Below are 22087 nucleotides of genomic sequence, written 5' to 3' on the forward strand. Positions count from 1 at the left end.
TAGGGGTTCGGCATCTTGCTCGGCGACACCTCGGCATGAGCTTTTTACCCGGTGTCTAGCTTTACACAACTTCATACTGAGTTTTTTGGCTGTCCTGCTCAGTCTAGTTTTGTCTCATCGCTCTCTTTGCATCATTTTTTACCACAAAAGGCAGCTGTTTACAGTGAAAAGCCTCTAAGAAGCCGCAGTACACTACCTGCTCAGTGGCAAACAGCAGACAAACACAGCTGGAGACGAGCTGGTGAACGTAGCAGAGCATTTAGCATCTCAGGAGCCAGATATTTTCCTCAGGAGTTAGTGGAGACCGAAAACAGAACAAATAAAAAAAACAACAAAACATTATGAATATTGGGCTTAGATCTGTCAGAGGTGGCGGCTGCAGTTTTCCTGGCATCTTTAATCAATCACCAATGAGGATTTGTCCGATAAAAACTCAATCAACATCAATCAATTCAACCAACAATTCATTAGGAATAACTCTTAATATGTTTTGGTGCTGTTTAGGTGTGGCATAACACACTGAACTTCAAGCATTTTTTTCTGCCTGTCATGCTTGTCACTGCAATAAAAATTCCTGCACCTCTATGGAAACAGAACAACCATGACGAGAAGTAGAGAGAATTCAGAAGTGTCTTCTGTTCAGTAAAACAAAGGTATAATGTATTAAATCAATCAAAACTTTTCTGATGAGATGAGTAATTCAAGGACCATATGAAAAGTAAGAAATCTGATGGAATCTAATTCTTCATTGTTTACAGTTCCTGCTTCTGATACGTTGTGTAATTTTTGACGTTTTTTGTTTTTTTACAGATATCATTCCTTTCAAATGTCCCTGTGGGCTTTGGGATTCAGAGGGTTAAAAATGTTAAACTCAACAAAATAAAACCAAACAAACAATGCCTGAATGACTGGAGACATCCTGGAAGGAAACCAGCTTATACAGATTATTCTATAGACAGAATGATGAAAACATTCCCTAGTTGGATTCCCTGAAAACAGGGAATCAGGAAAGAGTCCAAAATAACCAATACTGTCACATGGCCCAGAACCATCATGCTGAAGATGTTAATAAACAGTTTTGTAAGTCTAACATCAACATAAAAGGAACTGATACAACAATGTTGTGCTCATAAGAGGACCTAAAATCATCAGTCATTTTAAAGAAAAAATACCATCTTTGACTTCATAAAGTTTAGCAAAAAGATGCATGACAACATGTTGCAATGACTACAAGCATCAGGTGTTTCTCTGCTGGTGCATAAACACCAAATCTCTTGCAAGGAGGAAACGTGAGCAAGACAGATCACTTTCTTAAATCAAACTCTCATTACTCTGAACCAAACACAGCAATTAAGGTAGAGCAGGAACATGCTGGCTATTCATCTTCTTTAGAATGTTTTGTTTGCTGAGCATAATGTTGCAGGACTGTTGCCAAAGGGGACGTGGGGATGGATGGAGGGGGTGTTATTCTTCTTTGCAACATGAATGGAAATTATTATTTCCATTTCCAAGTTTAAATCCCAGAGGAAATAATGGAAAAACCGTTTAATTTAACGCTGATTGGCTTAATGGAAAAAGAAAAGGGCTTTCTTTAAGGAGAAAATTCACTATATAAATAGTTTTGAGTAATAATGAGCTGATTTGAAGAAGAAAATAATTTTGAAGAAAAATAGAAATTAAAAGCTGACTTTTTCTGTTTCAGAAGGTGGCCTTTAATACAAATTTGAATGCATTCAGATAAAAAAAAATCATCATTTCTCTTGCTGCCTACAGCTCATTTGCATAGAGGTCCGACGCCTTGTGAAACTTTCGTAAAACATTTAAACTAGCCATTGTTGAACTAAAATGAGGACAGATTCAGCAGCTTATTTCTCGCCTCAAATGCTTTCAGAAATACTTTTCACTAAACTGTTTCCATAATATAGAGGAGGTTTGCCACTGAGCTGCCATGTTGGCCTGTACCAGACTGAAACTGAAGGTCTGAAGGGCTGTCATGTGACTACCTAGTGGCCCACTAGTGCACACTCACCAAGCAGGCAATATTCAAATGCAGTGCGTTCCCTTGCGAGAAAGAAGCCCTTGTGGACACACGCCATTACCAGTAATGAACCACAGTCTGCAGTTCTGCTGAGCTGAACCAGAACAATAGTTCAAGGATGTTTGGAAAGTTGAAAATTCGACAAAATGTTCAACCTTAAAGAACATTTCTACTAGAACTTTCTCAATACATTTTTAGAACAAAAAATTGTAATTGCATCACCAGTAATATTGGATTATTCATCAATTTCAGTTGTCTCTGACTAAAACTAGCAGGTATAAAATGGTCACTGCCAAGACAGAAGTTTCTTTTTGTCTCATCAGTGTGAGGAAACATGAGACTGAGCTGTTTGCACATTCTGGCATTCAGGAAAGAAGGATTATGTCATTTTTGTAGTGTTAGGAGGGGTTCAGGTTGAATCCAGCATATGAAAGAGCCATGATTTCTGACCCGCTCAAAAAACCCTAATTACAAAATTGATTAAAAAACATTCCTCACAATTCAGTAGCTCAGTCTTTTCATGTTTTCAGCAGTTATTTTCTGACATTTAATGTGCTTAGAAGCAAATCTTTAAATATCCTTCCAGCTGAGTTAAATAATTACAAGTAAAATAGTTTGAATTGCACTGACATTTGTCCCTTGTTAAGTTTTCCCAGCACCGGCTTCACACAATGAAGTATTTAGCAGAAAAAAGCCACGTTCAGGTGCTTTCTACTTACTTGTATCTCTGAGCAGCTCATTCCTCTCGAGACAATTTCAGGGGAGGAAAAAGAGATAACAACCTGTCTTTGCAGCTTAATGTACAGCATCCATTTTCTTTACTGTGGAGCCGAAGACAGAAATATGTGGTAAGCGTTTCTTCTCCCCTTTTGTTAAATGTGACTGAACGCCGCTGTGTCTGCACCATCGGAGGCTAATGATTTTCTATGCTGCCAAGTGCATTACAGAACAAACACTCGACTTTGAGCGAGGAGGAAACACAAAATTTGAGCCATTCATCTTTCGACTGCGTCCCGTCTTGTCTCTCTCTGCAGCGCATTACACACATTAGCAGACGCTAATGATGCTCTCCGCTTTTTAAATGACGGGCCTTCGACACCCTACGATGATGAATGAATCCTTTTAGCCAGTGAGGGATGGGATGATCACCCAGGGAGGAACGACGGGGAATGTGGCGAGAAAGGGGATGATTAGTTTTTTAGAGCTAAGACAGATGATGTGACATGACAAGCAGGTGTAATCAGGGGATTTGAACCTATGAGGGATAGGCTGAACACTGAGGGAGGCATGACAGTGAATGCTGAGAGGATAATTGGGTTTTTTGCCTCAAACTGTAGAGAGAGAATGTGACAGTGGAGGCAGACTTATTGGAAGGTCTGATCCACTGAGGGATGGGGTTGCTCATTGAGAGAGGTGTGGTGGGTAATACAGAGAGGATGGCAGGGTTTTAGTCTTGAGAGAAAGTGGAAAAAACATATATAATGTGACAGAAAAGCCAGCGCAAACTAGACATGTATACTCAGGAGTGATGAGTTTATCACTGAGGGAAGTTTGACAGAGGATTGTTGGCTTTCTGTGTGGCAAATATTGTGACTGCTGTAATCAGACTCGAAGCACTCATGTAACAATGGATTAACAAGTATAAACAAGACATTTTCATTTCAAAGGATTGATTTTGATCAGGTGTGGCTTTGAATCATGAAAGCGGAATTGATCACTAAAGGGCCTTTTAGCATCTGAAAGTCTGAACCAGTGTTCACGTTTTCAATACACATTTGAAGCAGTTAGTTTAGCCCTAATTGCAATTATGTGAGTGCACTAAATAGCGTGACATGACTAGGGTGACCATATTCTGTTTCTCTGAAAAGAGGACACACTTCTAGCTCGCGCGCGAAAAATTTTCAGTCCCCCCCCTCATTTTTAGGGGTTTTCTGTGGGTCAGGGGGCTTTCTGTGCTTCAAACTCAGTTAAACAGATATTCTGAATTCCCCAGAAAAGAACACTTTACCTGGATATGCATAAAAATAGCCCAAAACACTCACAAACAGTTGCTTTATAAATAATATATTTATTAATTTAAAGCAATTCTCCTAAACAATATAATCAGTCACATACAAATATGACATGCTCTAGTCTTTAATAGTTATTGACTCAAGTTGTGTAGGAACACATGTATTCAGATGTTTAACAAAATAAGAAATAATCATCTCTCTTCAGTCTGACACTTACACCTTAGTTAGGAAAAGTGAGGTAGAGTACCATTCTTCAAAATAACCTCCCAATTATCAATTATGTAAAAATAGAAATAATGCCTCAAAATATTAAACAAAATGAAAAAAGAGAGGTAGCCTATTCTTCAATGTTCAGTTAGCCCATTCTTCAAAATAATGTGTCTAATGGCAAATGAAAAAAATATGGAAATAATGCCTCAAGTCAACAGCCCTTTTTTCCTTCTTTTTCCTTTTCTTATTAGCTACAGAGACATAAGTCCCAGCTTTGCAGACTGTACATTCTGCCTCCCATTTGACACGACCCGGACGAAAACAGGGGTACTTTTTTCGCATTTCATCAGTGAAATGACATTTGCGTTTCGGCATTTTCTTTCGGTTCGAGTGTTCTCTCGCAGTGTGCCAACCTGCCTGTCAGCCTGCGAGGAGTGAGTGAGTGTGGAGCGTTCTGGGGTTCGGCTCAAACTCCGCCTCTCAGAGCGTGTTTCCAAAGGAACCATTCAACGTGAATGATAAATACACTGGTCTGTGACGCGCTCATGCTAGGCAAGATCAAAAACCCGGACATTTGAAGGACTTTATAAACGCCGGCCGGACAGCCTCTCAAAAGAGGACATGTCCGGGCAAAAGAGGACGTATGGTCACCCTAGACATGACACACCTACACCCTGTTGTGGGGAGTATTAAACTCTTTATGGGCAAGTAGTAACCCAAGGTAGAGCTTAATGAAATCAAGGAAAGTATGTAATTGTGATTTTTCTGAGAGATAATGTGATTTCATTCAGTTGGCAAGCAGAGAGTGTTTTGCAGGCTAAGATATTAAAGGGCCACCATGACAAAGACTTTTAATTGATATTTAATGGCTTCTGACCAGTACTCTTAGTTTTGGTATGACTGCAATTATGCAAGTGCACTAGGGGATGGATGGATGGATGGATGAAAGTGCACTAAATAGTTTTACTTGACATCCATCTTACTGTCATCACCTCAGTGGGGTGCATGAAAGTTCTTACAGACAAGTAGTGCCTTAAGGTATGGTTGATCAGTTGCTGAAAATATGTAATTCAGATTTTTTTTATTGTTCAGATATTGTGATTTCATTTGCCAATGTTATGTTCCAATCTAGTTTTTTGTTGTTGTTTTTTCCCCCCAGTCCAATCCAAGTCATTGATTGTTTACCATCTGCCAAAAACCAAAACCAATCCCATATCGACACCCTCATTAAATAATGGGCTCATTTTTTCTGTTTTATCGGAAAACACAAAAAACTGAATCACACCACACTGAACCTTGACCGAGGCCAATATACACACGTGGACAAAATTGTTGGTACCCCTCAGTTAAAGAAGGAAAAACCCACAATTCTCACTGAAATCACTTGAAACTCACAAAAGTAACAATAAATAAAAATTTATTGAAAATTAAATAATCAAAAACAGCCATTACTTTTGAATTGTTGATTAACATAATTATTTAAAAAAACAAACTAATGAAACAGGCCTGGACAAAAATGATGGTACCTCTATAAAAGATTGAAAACTATTTGACCAGAGTGACATGATTAACTCAGGTGTGTCATTTAATTGACATCACAGGTGTTTCCAAACTCATAATCAGTCAGTCTGCCTATTTAAAGGGAGACAAGTAGTCACCCTGCTGTTTGGTGAAAAGGTGTGTACCACACTGAACATGGACAACAGAAAGCGAAGGAGAGAATTGTCCCAGGACATCCGAAAAAAAATTATAGACAAACATCTTAAAGGTAAAGGCTATAAGACCATCTCTAAACAGCTTGAAGTTCCTGTGACAACAGTGGCTCATATTATTCAGAAGTTCAAGACCCACGGGACAGTAGCCAACCTCCCTGGACGTGGCCGCAAGAGGAAAATTGATGACAAATTGAAGAGACGGATCGTTGGAATTGTATCCAAAGAGCCCAGAGCAACCTCCAAAGAAATTAAAGGTGAACTCCAAGGCCAAGGTACATCAGTGTCAGATCGCACCATTCGTCGTTGTTTGAGCCAAAGTGGACTTCATGGGAGACGACCAAGGAGGACACCACTGCTGAAAAAAACTCATAAAAAAGCCAGACTGGAATTTGCAAAAATGCATGTTGACAAGCCACAAAGCTTCTGGGAGAATGTCCTTTGGACAGATGAGACCAAACTGGAGCTTTTTGGTAAGGCACATCAACTCTATGTTCATAGACTCAAAAACCAAGCATACGAAGAAAAGAACACTGTCCCTACGGTGAAACATGGAGGAGGCTCAGTAATGTTTTGGGGCTGCTTTGCTGCATCTGGCACAGGGTGTCTTGAAAGTGTGCAAGGTACGATGAAATCTGAAGACTATCAAGGCATTCTGGAGAGAAATGTGCTGCCTAGTGTCAGAAAGCTTGGTCTCAGTCGCAGGTCATGGGTCTTCCAACAGGACAACGATCCAAAACACACAGCCAAAAACACCCAAGAATGGCTGAGAGAAAAGCATTGGACTATTCTAAAGTGGCCTTCTATGAGCCCAGATCTGAATCCCATTGAACATATGTGGAAGGAGCTGAAACATGCCATTTGGAGAAGACACCCATCAAACCTGAGACAACTGGAGCTGTTTGCTCATGAGGAGTGGGCCACAATACCTGTTGACAGCTGCAGAACGCTCATTGACAAATACAGAAATCGTTTAATTGCAGTGATTGCCTCAAAAGGTTGTGCAACAAAATATTAAGTTATGGGTGCCATCATTTTTGTCCAGCCCTATTTCATTAGTTTGTTTTTTTAAATAATTATGTTAATCAACAATTCAAAAGTGATGGCTGATTTTGATTATTTAATTTTCAATAAATTTTTATTTATTGTTACTTTTGTGAGTTTCAAGTGATTTCAGTGAGAATTGTGGGTTTTTCCTTCTTTAACTGAGGGGTACCAACAATTTTGTCCACGTGTGTACTACAGGGGCATAATATGCATGATCTGTTCAAGTGAGGATGTGGGCGATTTTACCAGAGGCGGCCAGCATCATGAGAAGATGATTTATGCAACAGCAACAAAAAAAAGGGCAACAAATGGCCACAGTTAATAAATATCATCTCAGTTTCTATCCTTGACAACTGAATGGTTCTGCAGTTAATTTAGAAACTAAGCTGTTACTTCATGGTGTTCACAAAGTTTGTTATGAAGCTCAAGTAGGGCTAAAATGTAGTGACTCCATAAGCTCCAAAATACTGCAAAAACATGTATTCTTTGCATGCATGTCAGAACAAAAAAATCAAGTTTAGATAGATTTTAAATGTGTAATGTATGACTGTTACACAGCTAGGATGGTATGAATTTGTAAATGCCTTGACAAAACCGTTTTAACCTCAAATCATACATGCTGCATTACATATATCTCTAATTTCAGCCTTTACATCATTTGAAATCACAATTTTGATTTAAAATTGGTCACCACCTGAGTTTTGACAGCTTAGATGCTGAAATTTCTTGGTTTAGTTTAAGAAAACACCAAAACAGAACCATTTTTCAGTTCGATCTACAGTGAGCACACCTCTTTTCATTGGACCAGAGTTCAAATGGTTGGTCCAGAGGAGGATTCACACCTGGAATGTTGGTTCAAAACCGTACATAAGGAGGGTGTTACTGCTGTAAGAAAGGAGTGAAAATGGAAAGCACAGAAGCAATGCAATTACAGTCTGAGGATTTCAGCCCATAAAGTGAATTCTGTTTGACAAGATACCTGCAGCGAGGAGAATTCACCCAAAGAAGCTTTTTGAGGATTCTGGTGGTTTATTAACTACCGTGCCGTCCCTCTTGGGATCTGGAATCCCTATGATCCTGTGTTCTTAAAGAAGGGTGAGAACACAAGGTGATGGGATTTTTGAGGTGAAAATAAGATCAGAAGAAAACATACGTACAAAAAAATAAAATTAGACATAAAGGCAAAGCCGGAAAGCCGTGGGAACTAAAAACAAAAATAGTCTCACTTTCTCACTCCTGAAATACATACTGAATTCTTTAATCTATTCATAGCAGCATGAATAATTCCATCCTTACACTGCTTTATGTGAGTCATACTTGGTAGAATTTTTTGACCATTTGCTGTCTTGAAAGGTTAAAAAAATGCTTTGTTTTGCCTTCAACTCAAGGTCTTGGTGTCATCTCAACAACAATTAGGTAATAAATGCATGAACCATGCCCCGGGAACCGAAACCGAGTCTACATGCAGAATTAGTACCCAAGTTCCTAAAAATGGTCCTTGGCTCCTTAAAAAAAAAAAAAAAATGCTTCTTTGCTCGGAAAAGTTTCATTAAATCTCCAGTTTCTCATTACCGTTTGGCCTGAAGGATGAACACATAGCAGGAGGAATGACGGGAACAGCTCAGAGGATGATGGTAATTTTCTGAACTTTTGAGGTTGTAGCCGATACTAAACGAGGAGAGCATGATTAGCTTTTTAATGGTGAATGACCAGAGAGAAAATGAGGCAGAAGAGCCGGTGTAATTTAGAGATTTTGGTTCATGCAATGACAAGAACGTTGAGATCGAAGAGGTTTCTTTTAGCATTTCAAATGTGAACAGGCAGAAGATTCACTCAGGGATTTAGACCTGAAGAGTCTCACGTTTCCCATTAACCAGAGGGATCTTCTGAGGATTTGAATCCATCACAGAGGAGATTTTCACAGAGGTTACAAATGTATGTGGATGCATAGACTGGTTAAAAAATTCTTAATACCATGCGCTTTTCACTCTGTTTTCTAAAGCTCCGTCCCAGTTGTCACCCCCAGTAATGAGCCATCTGGTTTTACAATCTTTTCTGACAGAATAATTCAACCGTACACTCTGTTACAGCAGAGGGACTTTTTTTTTAATCTTCACTGTGCTCACTGTTGAAATTGTATTAAGTGTTATCAAACTTCTATCCTTCTTTGACTCTTCATTATTTTTCTCTTGCCAACTTGGTTTCAGTCTCTCCAGTTTCCTCATCCTCCTTTTGCTGTCTGATGAAATTTTCTATTATTAATGCACCTTTTAATAATTCTGCCATGCTAAGAATTACATTTGTGGGAAGCATCTCATTAATCAATTTATTGAATTTAGTTTCCTTGAGCTTGTGTTTTGTTGTTTGTGTAGAAAGACTGTCACTGCTTGAAGTCATTTTTCTATTTCTGTCTTTCTTTCCCTGTGTTATTCTCTTCTATAGATTTTTCTGTCAGAGCTTCTGTGTTTCTTGATTTATCTCATTTTATGCTTTCTTTCACTCATTTGAGTCCAGACAGAGCATTTTGTTGCTTGTAAACCTGTTGTTATTCCAGCATCATCTGATGAAAGTACTACATAGTGAATGTAGATGAAAATAGTCAAAATAATGAATAAAAAATCATGTACTCATCATTAAGCAGTTTAAACCCACAGCAATTTCTGCACATTTTCTTGGTTTTTTCCCACATTTTTACTGTAACCCTACTACAATATAAATCCCTGATGTCAATAGAAACAACTCGGTAATGGTTCGAACAAGAGAAAAATTTTAAAAAGAGTCTCATAAAAAACATAAAATTTTTACATTTATTTTACAAAAAATGGAGAAAAAAACTGGAATTAACATCTACAACAATTTTCCAAATTCCCACAGGTGTAACAAATACCGGCAAAATGGTGTCTCTAATACCACTGATATTTAGCTATTTATATTATTTTGTTTTTGCTTCCATACTTGTTTTCTCTTTGCTTTGTGTAAACACAGTCTGCAGTTTAGCCAAGAAGTTCCTGAATTTTAGTTACACGACTGTTGCTTATAGATGAGTGATTAATAACTTCATGGTTGCATCACGGAGTGTACAATTGTTTGCTTTTTTACAGACTTTGGCTATTATAATGACTTTATTGTTTCAAATTTTTAAATGAAACCTGTAGAGAAATGCGATTTGGATGAAGAAGTTATGTGATAGATTTGCATTAGGAAAGTTAAAAAGAGGGTTAATTATGTAGTCTGTATTTATTGGAGCAATATTTTTGCTTGAGGATTAATGTGAAATTGTTCTTTTCTTTTTTCTCTTCAGTTCCTCTTTCAGCTCCTAAGAACCTGCGAGTCTCAGAGGAATGGTATAACCGCTTCAGGATCAGCTGGGATGTTCCACCTTCGCCCACCATGGGATACAGAGTTGTCTACCAGCCTCTGTCAGGTAATTTACAAAAATTAATTAATCATTTACTTAATCTTCATTGAAAAGTATGAGGAGATTCTACAGTGGAGGCCAATGAAACACCAAGTAGCAACCACAAGGCTGAGAAATGAAACTAACATGAAAGTGGCAACAACTGCAATTTTTCAAATCTCCACTAGGGGCTGCAGGTTCCAAAAGTGACTCAGTCCTCATAGACTCCCACGTGAAAATTTCAAAGTTTACAGCAGGAATAAACACATTTACAGCGTGGTACAAAAACAGTTCTGGTCTCTATAGTTAACCATTCTCATCACAGCTGTACAGGGAGTGAATTTGTTTTTAAATTTATTTTTATATATCTTCGTCATTTCAGGCTTAAAATTGTGCATAATTAAGGGCATGACACAGAATGATGCATCCAAAACACTAACATAGTGACACACTGCAATAAATTATTGCAAAAAGGCATTCAAATTCTCAACATAATAGTGTACTTTTTCTGCAAAATACAATTAAATACTGTAAGACATGATGCTGTTTTACAAACACAAACAACCATTAATAGCATGCCACTGTAAAAATTTACATTGTGTATGTTTAAAAGCATTATTTAGACTAGTGGCCTAATTTAGGCAGCTCAAAATACATTATCAACTTCACACTGAAACTGTGACAGAAACCATTTTTATAATAAAGTTAAATAATGTTTCCCTGGTTTCAAAACTACAGTATATTTCAACAACAATTTGTCACCCATTTCTGCTTTTGAGTAAACATTGTTAATCCATAAAAATGTAATTTGCCTTAGCCTTCATCTTTTTAGGTGTTTTAGTGCAATATGCATTTTTAACCATAATTTTAACCTTAAGTCTGAAATAAGTAAAAAAAATTGCATAATAAATACTACTGTAGTGCATGATTTAGGGCTGCAACTAACGAAGAATCGACGAATCGTCGGAGCACGATACGTCATCAAAAGTCATCATACGTATATTATATATGCATATACTATATATGCACGATGCAGCGCAGATGTCCGCAATGTTGCATTGCGCGCTTGCTTCCGCTTTTGATGACGTATCGTACTCAGACGATTCATCGATTCATCATTAGTTGCTGCCCTAGTGTGATTAGGTCAGCTAAACTGGTATTTCTCATTATCAACAAGGGTTTTCACCTTATTTCTTTTAATTAGGCATGAAATTTGTGTTTTGTATAATATTGCATGGTCTTAACCTTAATTTTGAAACTAGTCATTCAAATTTGTATTCAAGTAGAATCTTAACCCTTCACTAGCAACCTTTATCCCTTTAGGTGTTTCAGTGCTATATGGAGTTTTAACTGTGAAACAGAGCTGATAGATCTGAATTGTTGGTCATAAATATTAAAGACCAATTGGTATCTGTCTGTAAATTACAGTTTATACATTTTACAAGAAGAAAATGTTGCCCAAAGTTTACATTAATGTGGATTATAGTGGCACCACCATATAAATACAATAGACTTTTAGAAAACCTCATATGCAACTGTTAAGACTGTAATTGATTATACAGCAATTAAATGTTTAAATACTTTAAAATTGTAACACTGTTACAATGCAGTTTAGGTTAAATGTGATTTTATGTTAGAATTTGTGAAATTGTGTTGTATTTTAATTGTTTATTTATGATTTTCTGAATTCTCTATTATTTTTAATGCATATATTAGAACATACTCTATATTGGTAGTTTTTTGACTTACATAAAACGTGCACAATAATTTTATTTCTAGAATGAATACTTATGTCTATCCTGATTTATTTTTGTGATTTTTTTTTTTGTGTTTTACATTTCCTAAATGTTTGCACTATCTCACTGCAAATTTACCCGCTGTGGGATTTAATAAAGGCTTATCTTAAATTATCTAAACACACATCAGAAAATAAGCCTCAGAAAATCTGTGTGGTGGTTTTCTTTGTGTGGACATGGATTCATCGTCTCCTCTCTGCTAGAACTGAAGCTAATGATCACATGTAAACTGGCTGCTCTGTGCTCATTCTGCCCCTGATGTGTCTCCTCCATTATCGGCGGCTCTGCAGCTCCTGGACGCGCTCTGGAGACCTTTGTGGGAGAGGACGTGAACACCATGCTGATCGTCAACCTGCTGAGCGGAACGGATTACAGCGTCAAGGTGATCGCGTCCTACACCACCGGATCCAGCGAGGCCCTGACAGGGAGGGCCAAGACCTGTGAGTTCATCATCATCTTTGTCATTTCATGTCCATTTACCTCCTGACAGATCATCGACCTTCACTTTGATATTTGCAAATTTGTGTCTTTATTGATATTGCAGGGTTCAATTTTAATATCAAAATGTATTGTAATTTAATGTAAATTGATAATTTCATTTTTATTGTATGAAATGTAATTAACATTAGAGAGAAATTTGTCTGGTAAATTAATATTTTAATTAATGTTATGTGAAATGAAAGTAATACTGTAGGGAAATTTGTCAGGTAAATCAATATTTTAATTATTATTGTATGAAATTTAATTCACATTGTAGAGAAATTTGTCAGGTAAATACATTTTTTAGTTATTCAAAAATATTTAGTTAATGGATGGAAATTTGTCACATAAATTTAAATTTGAATTATCATTGTGTGAAGTGTAATCAATATTTTAGGGAAATTTGTTTGTTTGTATAATCAAGCGTTTTGTAGGATAAAAACCTTAATATTGAAATTAGTCAGGTTTTTTAGATAACATTGCAGGGTCTTATATCTTAATATTTATATTATTCAGAAAAATTTGCATAAAAAGTATTATTAGAGGGTTTTAACATTAATTTCTAATTTAGTCAGATCAATTTGAATTGTAATATTCTCACAGGAGTTCAACTTAAATATTTAATTTAATTTAATTTTGTAGGGTATTCAATATTATTATTGCAGAATATTTCAGCAAATATTATGTATCGAGTAAAGTTTTATTTGATTAAACATTATGATTTTTGTGTTAGATTTGCTTAATTTTACCAACAGACCTGCATGTCACACCTAATCAGGAAATTGAAAATCTGACTATTCTCTCTGTTTTTACACTTTGTTGCTCAGGTAAATTTGGCAGTTTTCTTTGAAGATGAGCTGCCTTTGAATACCACTAGCAGCTTTGGGGATGAAAGTGTTTGTATATAATAGAAAACACCATACATTTTGTGCATGAAATGTAACTATTTTCCCACCAAAGAAGCCCATCTACAAGTTTTAATTTAGATATATATAAAACCTCAACTGTAACAAGTACAGATATCATACCTCATCCTAAATCTCATTTTCTCACTTGTATTGATTTATATCTCATACAATTCTTCGCTTCACAGTGCGCTACAATGTAATAGCATCGTTTCTCATACCAATACAAACTACTTATTACTGCAATCTTCTACCTGCAACTGCATTGTCTCTTATTTCTTCTTAAATTTGTTAAACACGATCTTCTGCTGGACCTCCATGTTCCAGCTGTGGTTTGAACTGCAAACTCTCTTTTACATTGAAAAAGCTTTTTCAACAATTCGACCAGCCAGACAGACACATCAGTCATTAACTCCTCGATGTGCATCTGCTCTAAGCAGTGGCACCGACTAATTACAGGAAAGGCTCTTTAAAATTTCATCGTGTCCGTCTTCACTGTAACCAGAACAGCTGATTAAAAGATGTGGATGGAGCTTTAGCTGCTGCCTCGTCAGCCCCATGATTCAGCTTCACTTCATTTTGATTCTGTTAAGATAAGATTGTGCTTTACCCCGGAGAGGTATGGTTTACTTTGTATTTTCATTAGCATATTTACCCAACAAGTCCTCATATTCATATGACCGCATCGGTCGTTTGCACCGTGCACCGGAATACGACCTATGCGGTCGTATGAACGTTTGCGCCCCTACGGGGAAAACGAACGCATTACAAGATTTAATTCGCGAAACAGCTTTTCCGTCGCAAAACGGCTTTTTTCTCACTTTCCCAACACGTTTTTAGGGTTATGGTTAAGGTTAGGGTTAGGGATAGGGACAGGGATAGTGTTAGATAAAAGTTTGTTCATGATGACGTTTCACCTGTGACTCCAGAGTGTCGATATGTACTCAACCGCCAGAGGTCGCATACGTCAAAACGTAACACTGGGTCGTAATACGGGCGTGTACAGACGACCTATGTGCTTGTTTTTTGTTTGAGGACAGGCTCTATTTACACACTGTTTTATCCCCACATACTGAATATGTTCCACTAATTTCTTTTTCACTGGCTGCAATTAGTCACAATGCAGTGGCGTGATTTGAACGTTACTAATTTCTCTGTTTTATTTATTGAAATCAGCAGTGAAATAGTTTTTTTTTAAAAGCATGAAAGGACTCGTTCTACTTGTAAAACCAGAACTTACAACACTGAAGACTGCTTCTTTTTAAAACTCTTTACTCTGTGGAAACGTGGTTGAATTTGTGTTTAAACCATTTGTTTCCTGTGGTTTTATTTTATTTTAGTCCACTATTAAAGTCAAAGTAACTTGACATATGTTTTTGTTTTGAAGCTACAGCTGCTCTTCGTGGTGAGTTCATGTGCTCAAGTGAAAGTCCAACAACTGAGCTTCTCTGTTCAGCTGCCACATACCATCAATCGAGAGGCAGTGATGTTCTCAACCTCAACAGGGAATGCAAATAATTATCAGTGTTGTAAAGGCCTGTCATAATTACGTGCCAAAACCATCCTAACTATTGTTGTAATTTTTATTCTGTATTAATTTGTCAAACTCAGACTTAAGGTCACTTTGATTTAGAAATTTTTGCTTGAAATCATTTTCAAATGTACCTTAAACTTAGAGAGGGGATTCACCGACATAAATTCAAAGCAAATTGATTCAATGTGAAGGCAGACGCAGAATTAATCTCAATCTGAGCCTTATTTACATTGTTTTGTCTATATTTATAGATGTAACTTGTTACTTTGTGCTGCTGCCTGTCTTGTTTTTAAAACAGAAATCTTAATCTTGTACTTACAAGAAAAAAATTCAAGAATTTGTTGAAAAAGTGTAAAAATCTGACACTGAGACTGCAAATAAAAACAATACACTAATTTTTTTAATGATGAAAATAGCTGCAAATAACATTATTTTACCTGATATAAATGCAGTAAATCTATGTAATTTTATGCTCAAATGATGTAAAACAACAAAAAATACAGATTCTCAGTATGGACTTTATGTGTAGTTTTGCCAGCTTTTTTCAGTTTGTTTGCTTGTTCCTTTGTACAGTCATGGTGTAAATTGACACGTTTTTAATGTGATTTTACAAGATATTTATCTGCAATTTAACAAAAAAATTACAATGAAAAATAGCAATAAAATATTTACCATTTTTGAAACCTTAAAATAGATCCTTTTTATTTCAAACAAATATTTGTGAGTTAATTATTTATTATGCTGACTTCAAAACAATAAAAATCGTGTGACTTTATAGACAAACAGCCATTCAGAAAAATACAGATTTTTGATAAGGACGCTATTTTCAGTTCTGTCCTGTTTTTTTCTACATTTAATATGCAAATTAATTATTTTTTTCTTATATTTTACTAGATTTTATCAGCAATTTCAAAAAACTCAGACAATCTGTGAAATAACAGTAAAGTGTAAAAAAAAACTGTTCAAGGAATTTCTTTTGGGATCAATAAAGCTTTATCTTATCTCTTTTATATAAAATTAAAATTTAAAAGCTGTTTAAAAATGTTTTAAACATGTAAAATAACATTGAATTGTACAATTAATTAATTTCTTTTGGAGTAAAAAAGTTGTATCTTATCTCTTACATTAAAGTTAAAAAGCTCTCAAATTTTAATTTTTTTTTTTTTGCCCTGCAGCACAATAAGTAAATATTCTGATCTTTGCTGTCATTGGATTATCCGAGCTGAATGAAAATTAATGAAGAACCAGCAGGTAATGAAGAAGTAAATCTGTAAAATGGAGCTGTTAAGTCGATTAGCTGTTAACAGTTAATCAACTTATTTTGAAAAACAACTACAATTAGCAAATCGCCAAAAAAATAAATGACCCAGAGACTACACTCTCATCTAAGTGGTTTTAGAAATTCATGTTGTTGTTCCATCATGTTTTAAAACTACCACACAGTGAGTATTGACGTGAGGCACCTCAAATCCATCCATCCATCCATCCATCCTCTATACACCGCTTTATCCTCACTAGGGTCGTGGGGGGTGCTGGAGCCTATCCCAGCTGACTCGGGCGAAGGCAGGGGACACCCTGGACAGGTCGCCAGTCTGTCACAGGGCTACATATACAGACAAACAATCACACTCACATTCACACCTATGAACAATTTAGAGTTATCAGTTAACCTCAGCATATTTTTGGACTGTGGGAGGAAGCCGGAGTACCCGGAGAAAACCCATGTATGCAGAGGGAGAACATGCAAACTCCATACAGAAAGATCCCAGGCCCAAGCCGGGACTTGAACTGGGGATCTTCTTGCTGCAAGGCGAAAGTGCTAACCACTATTGCACTATGCAGCCCGCACCTCAAATCACAAATTCATATTTTCCTCCAATCATTCAGCCCAATTGCAAAGTGACATTTTAAAATAAAATGATGCATCAACTACGGTACTGAGAAACTCTGACAAGAAGATGTCAAGTGTTGCACAGGTTCAGTTTGAGCTCTGAGGAAGTTGCGGTGGTTAACAGAGGAAGATATGGGCAAGAAGAGGTAACATCATCAGATCAAATAGACTCTGGAAAGAGCAGATGGAAACTGGTGGTGTAGTTGTGACACAGAAAAAGGAATTTATGTCTTTGCTGTGGAATTTAGTCCCACTTTAGTAGCTTGTTTTACAAGCAGAATGGTGATTACTGGGAGTTATAAATAAATCTGACCTTTTAATGAGGCAAAACACTGAAATGTAAGGCTGATCTGTAAAAAGAACATTTTCAATTTGAAGGTTAAAGAGATGAAAAGAAATGTAGAAAATTTTGTAAAAGCTCAACGATCAGTGACTTAAACTAACAGAAGGTTCAAGCAGATGGAAGTTATCCTCTGAATCCCAAATAGTTTCAGGCTGTTGTTCTTTTTAATTTTTGTTCCTGTCACATTTTTACTCACTGTGGGCTCATTTATCACTGCAAAATAAAATTCTGCACCTCTATGGAAACAGCACAACCATGACTAGAAGTAGACAGAACTCAGAAATGTCTTCGTGCAGCATTATAAAATTTTAAAGCCGTAAGTTATATGTATATAAACAAGAAAATTTTTACATAAAATTTAAAAGCCCAAATCATCATATGCCTTTTTCTAGGTGCCCACATGTGTTAACAATACAATAAATATATTTAAAAATTTTATTTTTTTATTTATTAGCACACTTGTGTCCTCACTAGTCTCAAGGTTCAAAGTTCAAGATTTCTTTATTCGTACCCGTGGGTAAATTTGTTTGCAAAAGGGAAAGCAGCAATCCCAGACAACCACAAGAATAAACAGTAAAAACACTCAAAACACAGACACAAACATTGTCTACCTGGTGCACTATATCTACAGTCTTCATAAAAAGTCATGATACACGGAGGCCTACGGAGGCCTCAAAAGGTGATGAGGTTACTATTCAGACCCCATCCCCCTTTTGTTCAAGTGTGCAACAGCTGCAGGCACAAAACTGTCTCTGTACCGCTTGGTTCTCCCTTTTGGAACCACATAGCGTCGTCCTGAATGATGAAGTAGGAACTCTCCATGCAGAGGGTGACTACAGTCCTGGAGAATGGAGCTCACTTTCTGCTGGAGCTGCTCTGCGTACAGCTCTGACAGACAGACCTGCGGCTGACCCACTAGCCGGCTCGCCCTAGTCTGTGCAAACACTGATTGAAGTTCAACCGAGTTCAGCTTGAAAGTCCCTGAATTTTTGCCACATGACTGTTGGTTGTAGCTATGTTGCCAAATACTTTGTGGTTGTGCAGAGAAGGCCCAAATTTTTTGTTTTTGACAGAATCTGGCTCAGGCAAACAGCCATTTTTTGGTCAGTTTTTGAATCTGGCATGGCAAGTATAACAGTTTTAAGATTAGATTCAATTTTCAGATGAAACCACGTTACAGCCAAGTAGTTCAAATTAAATCTGACAGGTTGTTTGCTTTAACGATTTGTGGTTAAGAACTGAAGTAATTCAGTTTTTTTTAAAATTTATTTTAAGATGAAATGTTTCAGAGGGTTAATGATGCAAAATCACTGGTATGGTTATTTTAACATATACACAAAGGACTAACTTATTTCAGCTTATGAAATTGAATGAACTTTGATGAAATTATTTTCTGAAAGCTAATAGCACAACCTTGCAAGTTTCTGCAGTAACTCTGGCTTCAGAGTCCCTTATTCTGCACAATTTTTTATCTTTAAAGGTGAAACAACACCCACACTTGGACAAAACAAGTGTAAATTGTGATGATACCTTTCCTGCATCCTATTAAATTCTCATCAGAACAGTGTTTCTTTTAACCGTTTGTTCTCAGAACATTTCTTTTCAGTTACTGTTTGGTTGGCATTTTCCAGCCATGATCATTGATACACCTCGTTATCAGTAATCTTTGTCCAGTCCACCTCATATGCAAATGAATAAGACAATCCATTTTAATCCAGTCAGCACCCAGACACCTGCAGACGTCAATATCTTGACATCCATCTGGAACTTTTAGTGGCAACTGCACCTAATTGCATCCCAGCCCTGGAATGAACTGTGGATGCGATGGATTTAAGTTATCTTGAAAATGACAATGTGGAGTCTTCTTAAGGCTCTTTGACTGTCTGTGCCAGTTCAATCAATGAGCGCTTCTCTAGTACAATCATTTGAGTCAGGATTTCCATCTCCTGCATGATAATTAACCACTTTATCGTAGGCTGGTCTACCAGTGAAATTGGCCCCTTTTTTAAAACTGAAAAGTCTCCTGGTTTGATCTCCATGACAGCCAGAGCAGCCAACAAAAAAACGTGTCCGTTTGAAGTGTCCCTGAGCAGGACACCGGGCCTCCACCCTTTCATCCATTCTCATTTCTCAGAGAGTAAGAGCTCTCCGTACAAGTGTCAGCTAAATAGCCGAACATGCAGCTTTAAATGGAGCGTGCCGCTTTGCATCGGGAGCCACAGTTTCCGCCACCTGCATGACAATTAAGCACTTCTTGGCTGAACTGAAGGACAAGTTTGGAGAGAAAAAGGAGGGGAGAAGAAAATCTGAAGTAGATGGAGAGATGGGTTGAGTTGAAAAAGGAGTGAGATGATGAGGCCTTCGGGATCCCAAGAGGTGAATGGAGCGTCTGTCATATCGGTCAGCAGCATGTTAATGAGGCCGATGGACCGGCAGAGATGTAAGGGACAATGCCTCAAAGTCACACATCAGCACAAGAATCTCAGTTGTTGAGGACAAAAAATAGAAAAGTGCTCCAGGTTTTACTGAAAACTCTCTTCATTTAGCCTCTGGTTACATGTTGTTTAACAAGCATGGGATAATAAGGTGGTCATTGTGATCTCATGGTTGATTTAAGTCAGTCGAATCACTGGGTTAAATGGTGAGAAACATAAATACACACTACCAGTCAAAAGTTTTAGAACGCTCCAATCTTTCCATTTTTTTGTTGAAATTCAAGTAGTTCAAATCCAATGAATAGCTTGGAATGGTACAAAGGTAAGTGATGAACTGCAAAGAGGTTAAAAATAAAGGTAAGGGCGTCCGAATAGCTCAACGGGTTAAGTGTGCGACCCATGTACAGGGGCTTCCCTTGCTGTATGTCTTCCCCCCTACTGTTCTCCCTCCTTTCCTGTCCATCACCACTGCACCTATCAAATATAGCCGTAAGAGGGCAACAAAGTAACTTTTAAAAAGGTAGGGTTACCCAAAACTGAAAAATAATGTAATTTCTGAAAATGAGTTAACAACTTAAAGCTGTTCTGCAGCAACAGAGGTTGATCAAGCTCTGAAAGTTGGTGCTACAAAATCCTACAGGTATCCCAACTGTTCTTGATTACTTACAACCCCCTCTGTTTGCCTGAAAGTAGTGTTAGAACACACCATGGCACCATACCCTCAATAACAATAACAATATTGTACTGCAGAAAGTAGTGTGTTGCTGAAAAAATGGAGAGGAAATGGCAATTGCCAACAGAAGAGAGACAGACCAGGTCTTTCCTCCAGAGAAATTGTAAAGAAAGTTAAGGTATCAGTGAGTACAGTTTTCTTCAACATCAAAAGGCACTCAGAAACTGGAGAAAATTCTGACAGGAAGAGGTCTGGAATACCCAAAGCCACAACAGAAGAAGAAGACAAGTTTCTGAGAGTCAGCAGCTTGGTGATAGATGGCTCACAGGACAACAGCTTCAAGCACAGCTTAATAGTTTTCGTAGTAAGAGGTCTCAGTTTCAACTAGGGATGGCTCGATACCACTTTTTCACATCCGATACCGATATCGATATTGCAGCCTTGAGGATCGGCCGATACCGATCCGATACTGATATGATTCTTTTTGTCATTCTAAAAGTTGTTAATAATACATGGATGTAATTTGCTTGATACTGACATCTAAAAACACCACGTTCATTGTACAACACCTGTTCTGGTCCCCTAAAGAAAGAAGGAAAACATGTGACAACAAGTTATGTGTAACTGCTGTGGCTTTATTAAAACTTAAAACTCACATCGTTTTAACAGCGTTTGTAAACACAACAGACCCAGCTGCACCATTCAAATCTTTGAAATAAAACTGCAACTTGGTGCATATATTTAAATTAAACTAAATAATCCCAGTGTATAAATAGAAAAGTCACATTATACCTCAATGGCATTGCAAGGCTGCAATAAATTTTATGAATTAACATAAAATAATAGCATCTCCACTAGAACAATGTAGGTAGTACTCAGTAAGTTACACATGGCTTCTCAAGACACACAATCAAAACAATAAAAATCTAGGCTATGCACCTGATTTGCTGCACCAAAACAAAAACAGAAAAACAAGGGTAAACAGTGATAGTGCAATCTAGTTTCTTTCTTCTTTTGCATGCAGCCGCTGATGTTGCACTGTATGTAAAACACTCATGAAACTAAATATTAGAATGAACACTATTTCAATACTCACATTATGTTCACTGAAAACAATAAAACATGCCAGCTGCTTGACGTTGAACTGAAAATACTTAAGCTGCCTTGTCTTGCAACACGAGGGACAGATTTTTCTTCAGAAAGATTAACATTTCAGCCTTCTCAGCTGTCAGTCTGCTCCTTTTTTCATCAATAATGTTGAAGGCTGTGCTGAAGAGCCTCTCGCTCTCCACACTTGTTGAAGGTGTGCAAAGTAATTTAGCAGCTGTGACTGCCAAGGAGGGCAGTCTCCCAGGTGTGGGATAAATAATTTCTATTATTTTCTATTGTTAACTGGTCCAATAAAATAACAATCATAAATGATTTATGTACAAAGTGTTTAGTATAATTAAATATAGTACTTATGTATAAAGCAATAGACATATATTGGTATAAAGCAATAGACATATATTGGTACCACGTCTTGCATTCTTGGGGGAGGCCCATTTAAAATAGGGAGATATAAAGTTTTCCCAGTGAACAATTATTTTATTGACACGTGTACAACACTGATGG

The 22087-nt window shown here is 37.1% G+C and overlaps 1 protein-coding gene across 3 annotated transcripts in view; it reads left to right on the forward strand.

Annotated features, from left to right (window-relative positions):
* LOC110966091 (collagen alpha-1(XIV) chain-like) overlaps positions 1-22087 on the forward strand; it is a 332534-nt gene that overhangs the window by 172740 nt on the left and 137707 nt on the right. For all 3 annotated transcript variants that reach the window (XM_051955093.1, XM_051955095.1, XM_051955094.1), the window contains 2 exons: positions 10321-10443; positions 12503-12652. In XM_051955093.1, the coding sequence (XP_051811053.1) occupies positions 10321-10443; positions 12503-12652 (273 nt within the window). The remainder of the gene's footprint in view (positions 1-10320; positions 10444-12502; positions 12653-22087) is intronic.

The sequence above is a fragment of the Acanthochromis polyacanthus genome, chromosome 11 (assembly GCF_021347895.1).
Source record: "Acanthochromis polyacanthus isolate Apoly-LR-REF ecotype Palm Island chromosome 11, KAUST_Apoly_ChrSc, whole genome shotgun sequence".
Lineage (NCBI taxonomy): Eukaryota > Metazoa > Chordata > Actinopteri > Pomacentridae > Acanthochromis > Acanthochromis polyacanthus.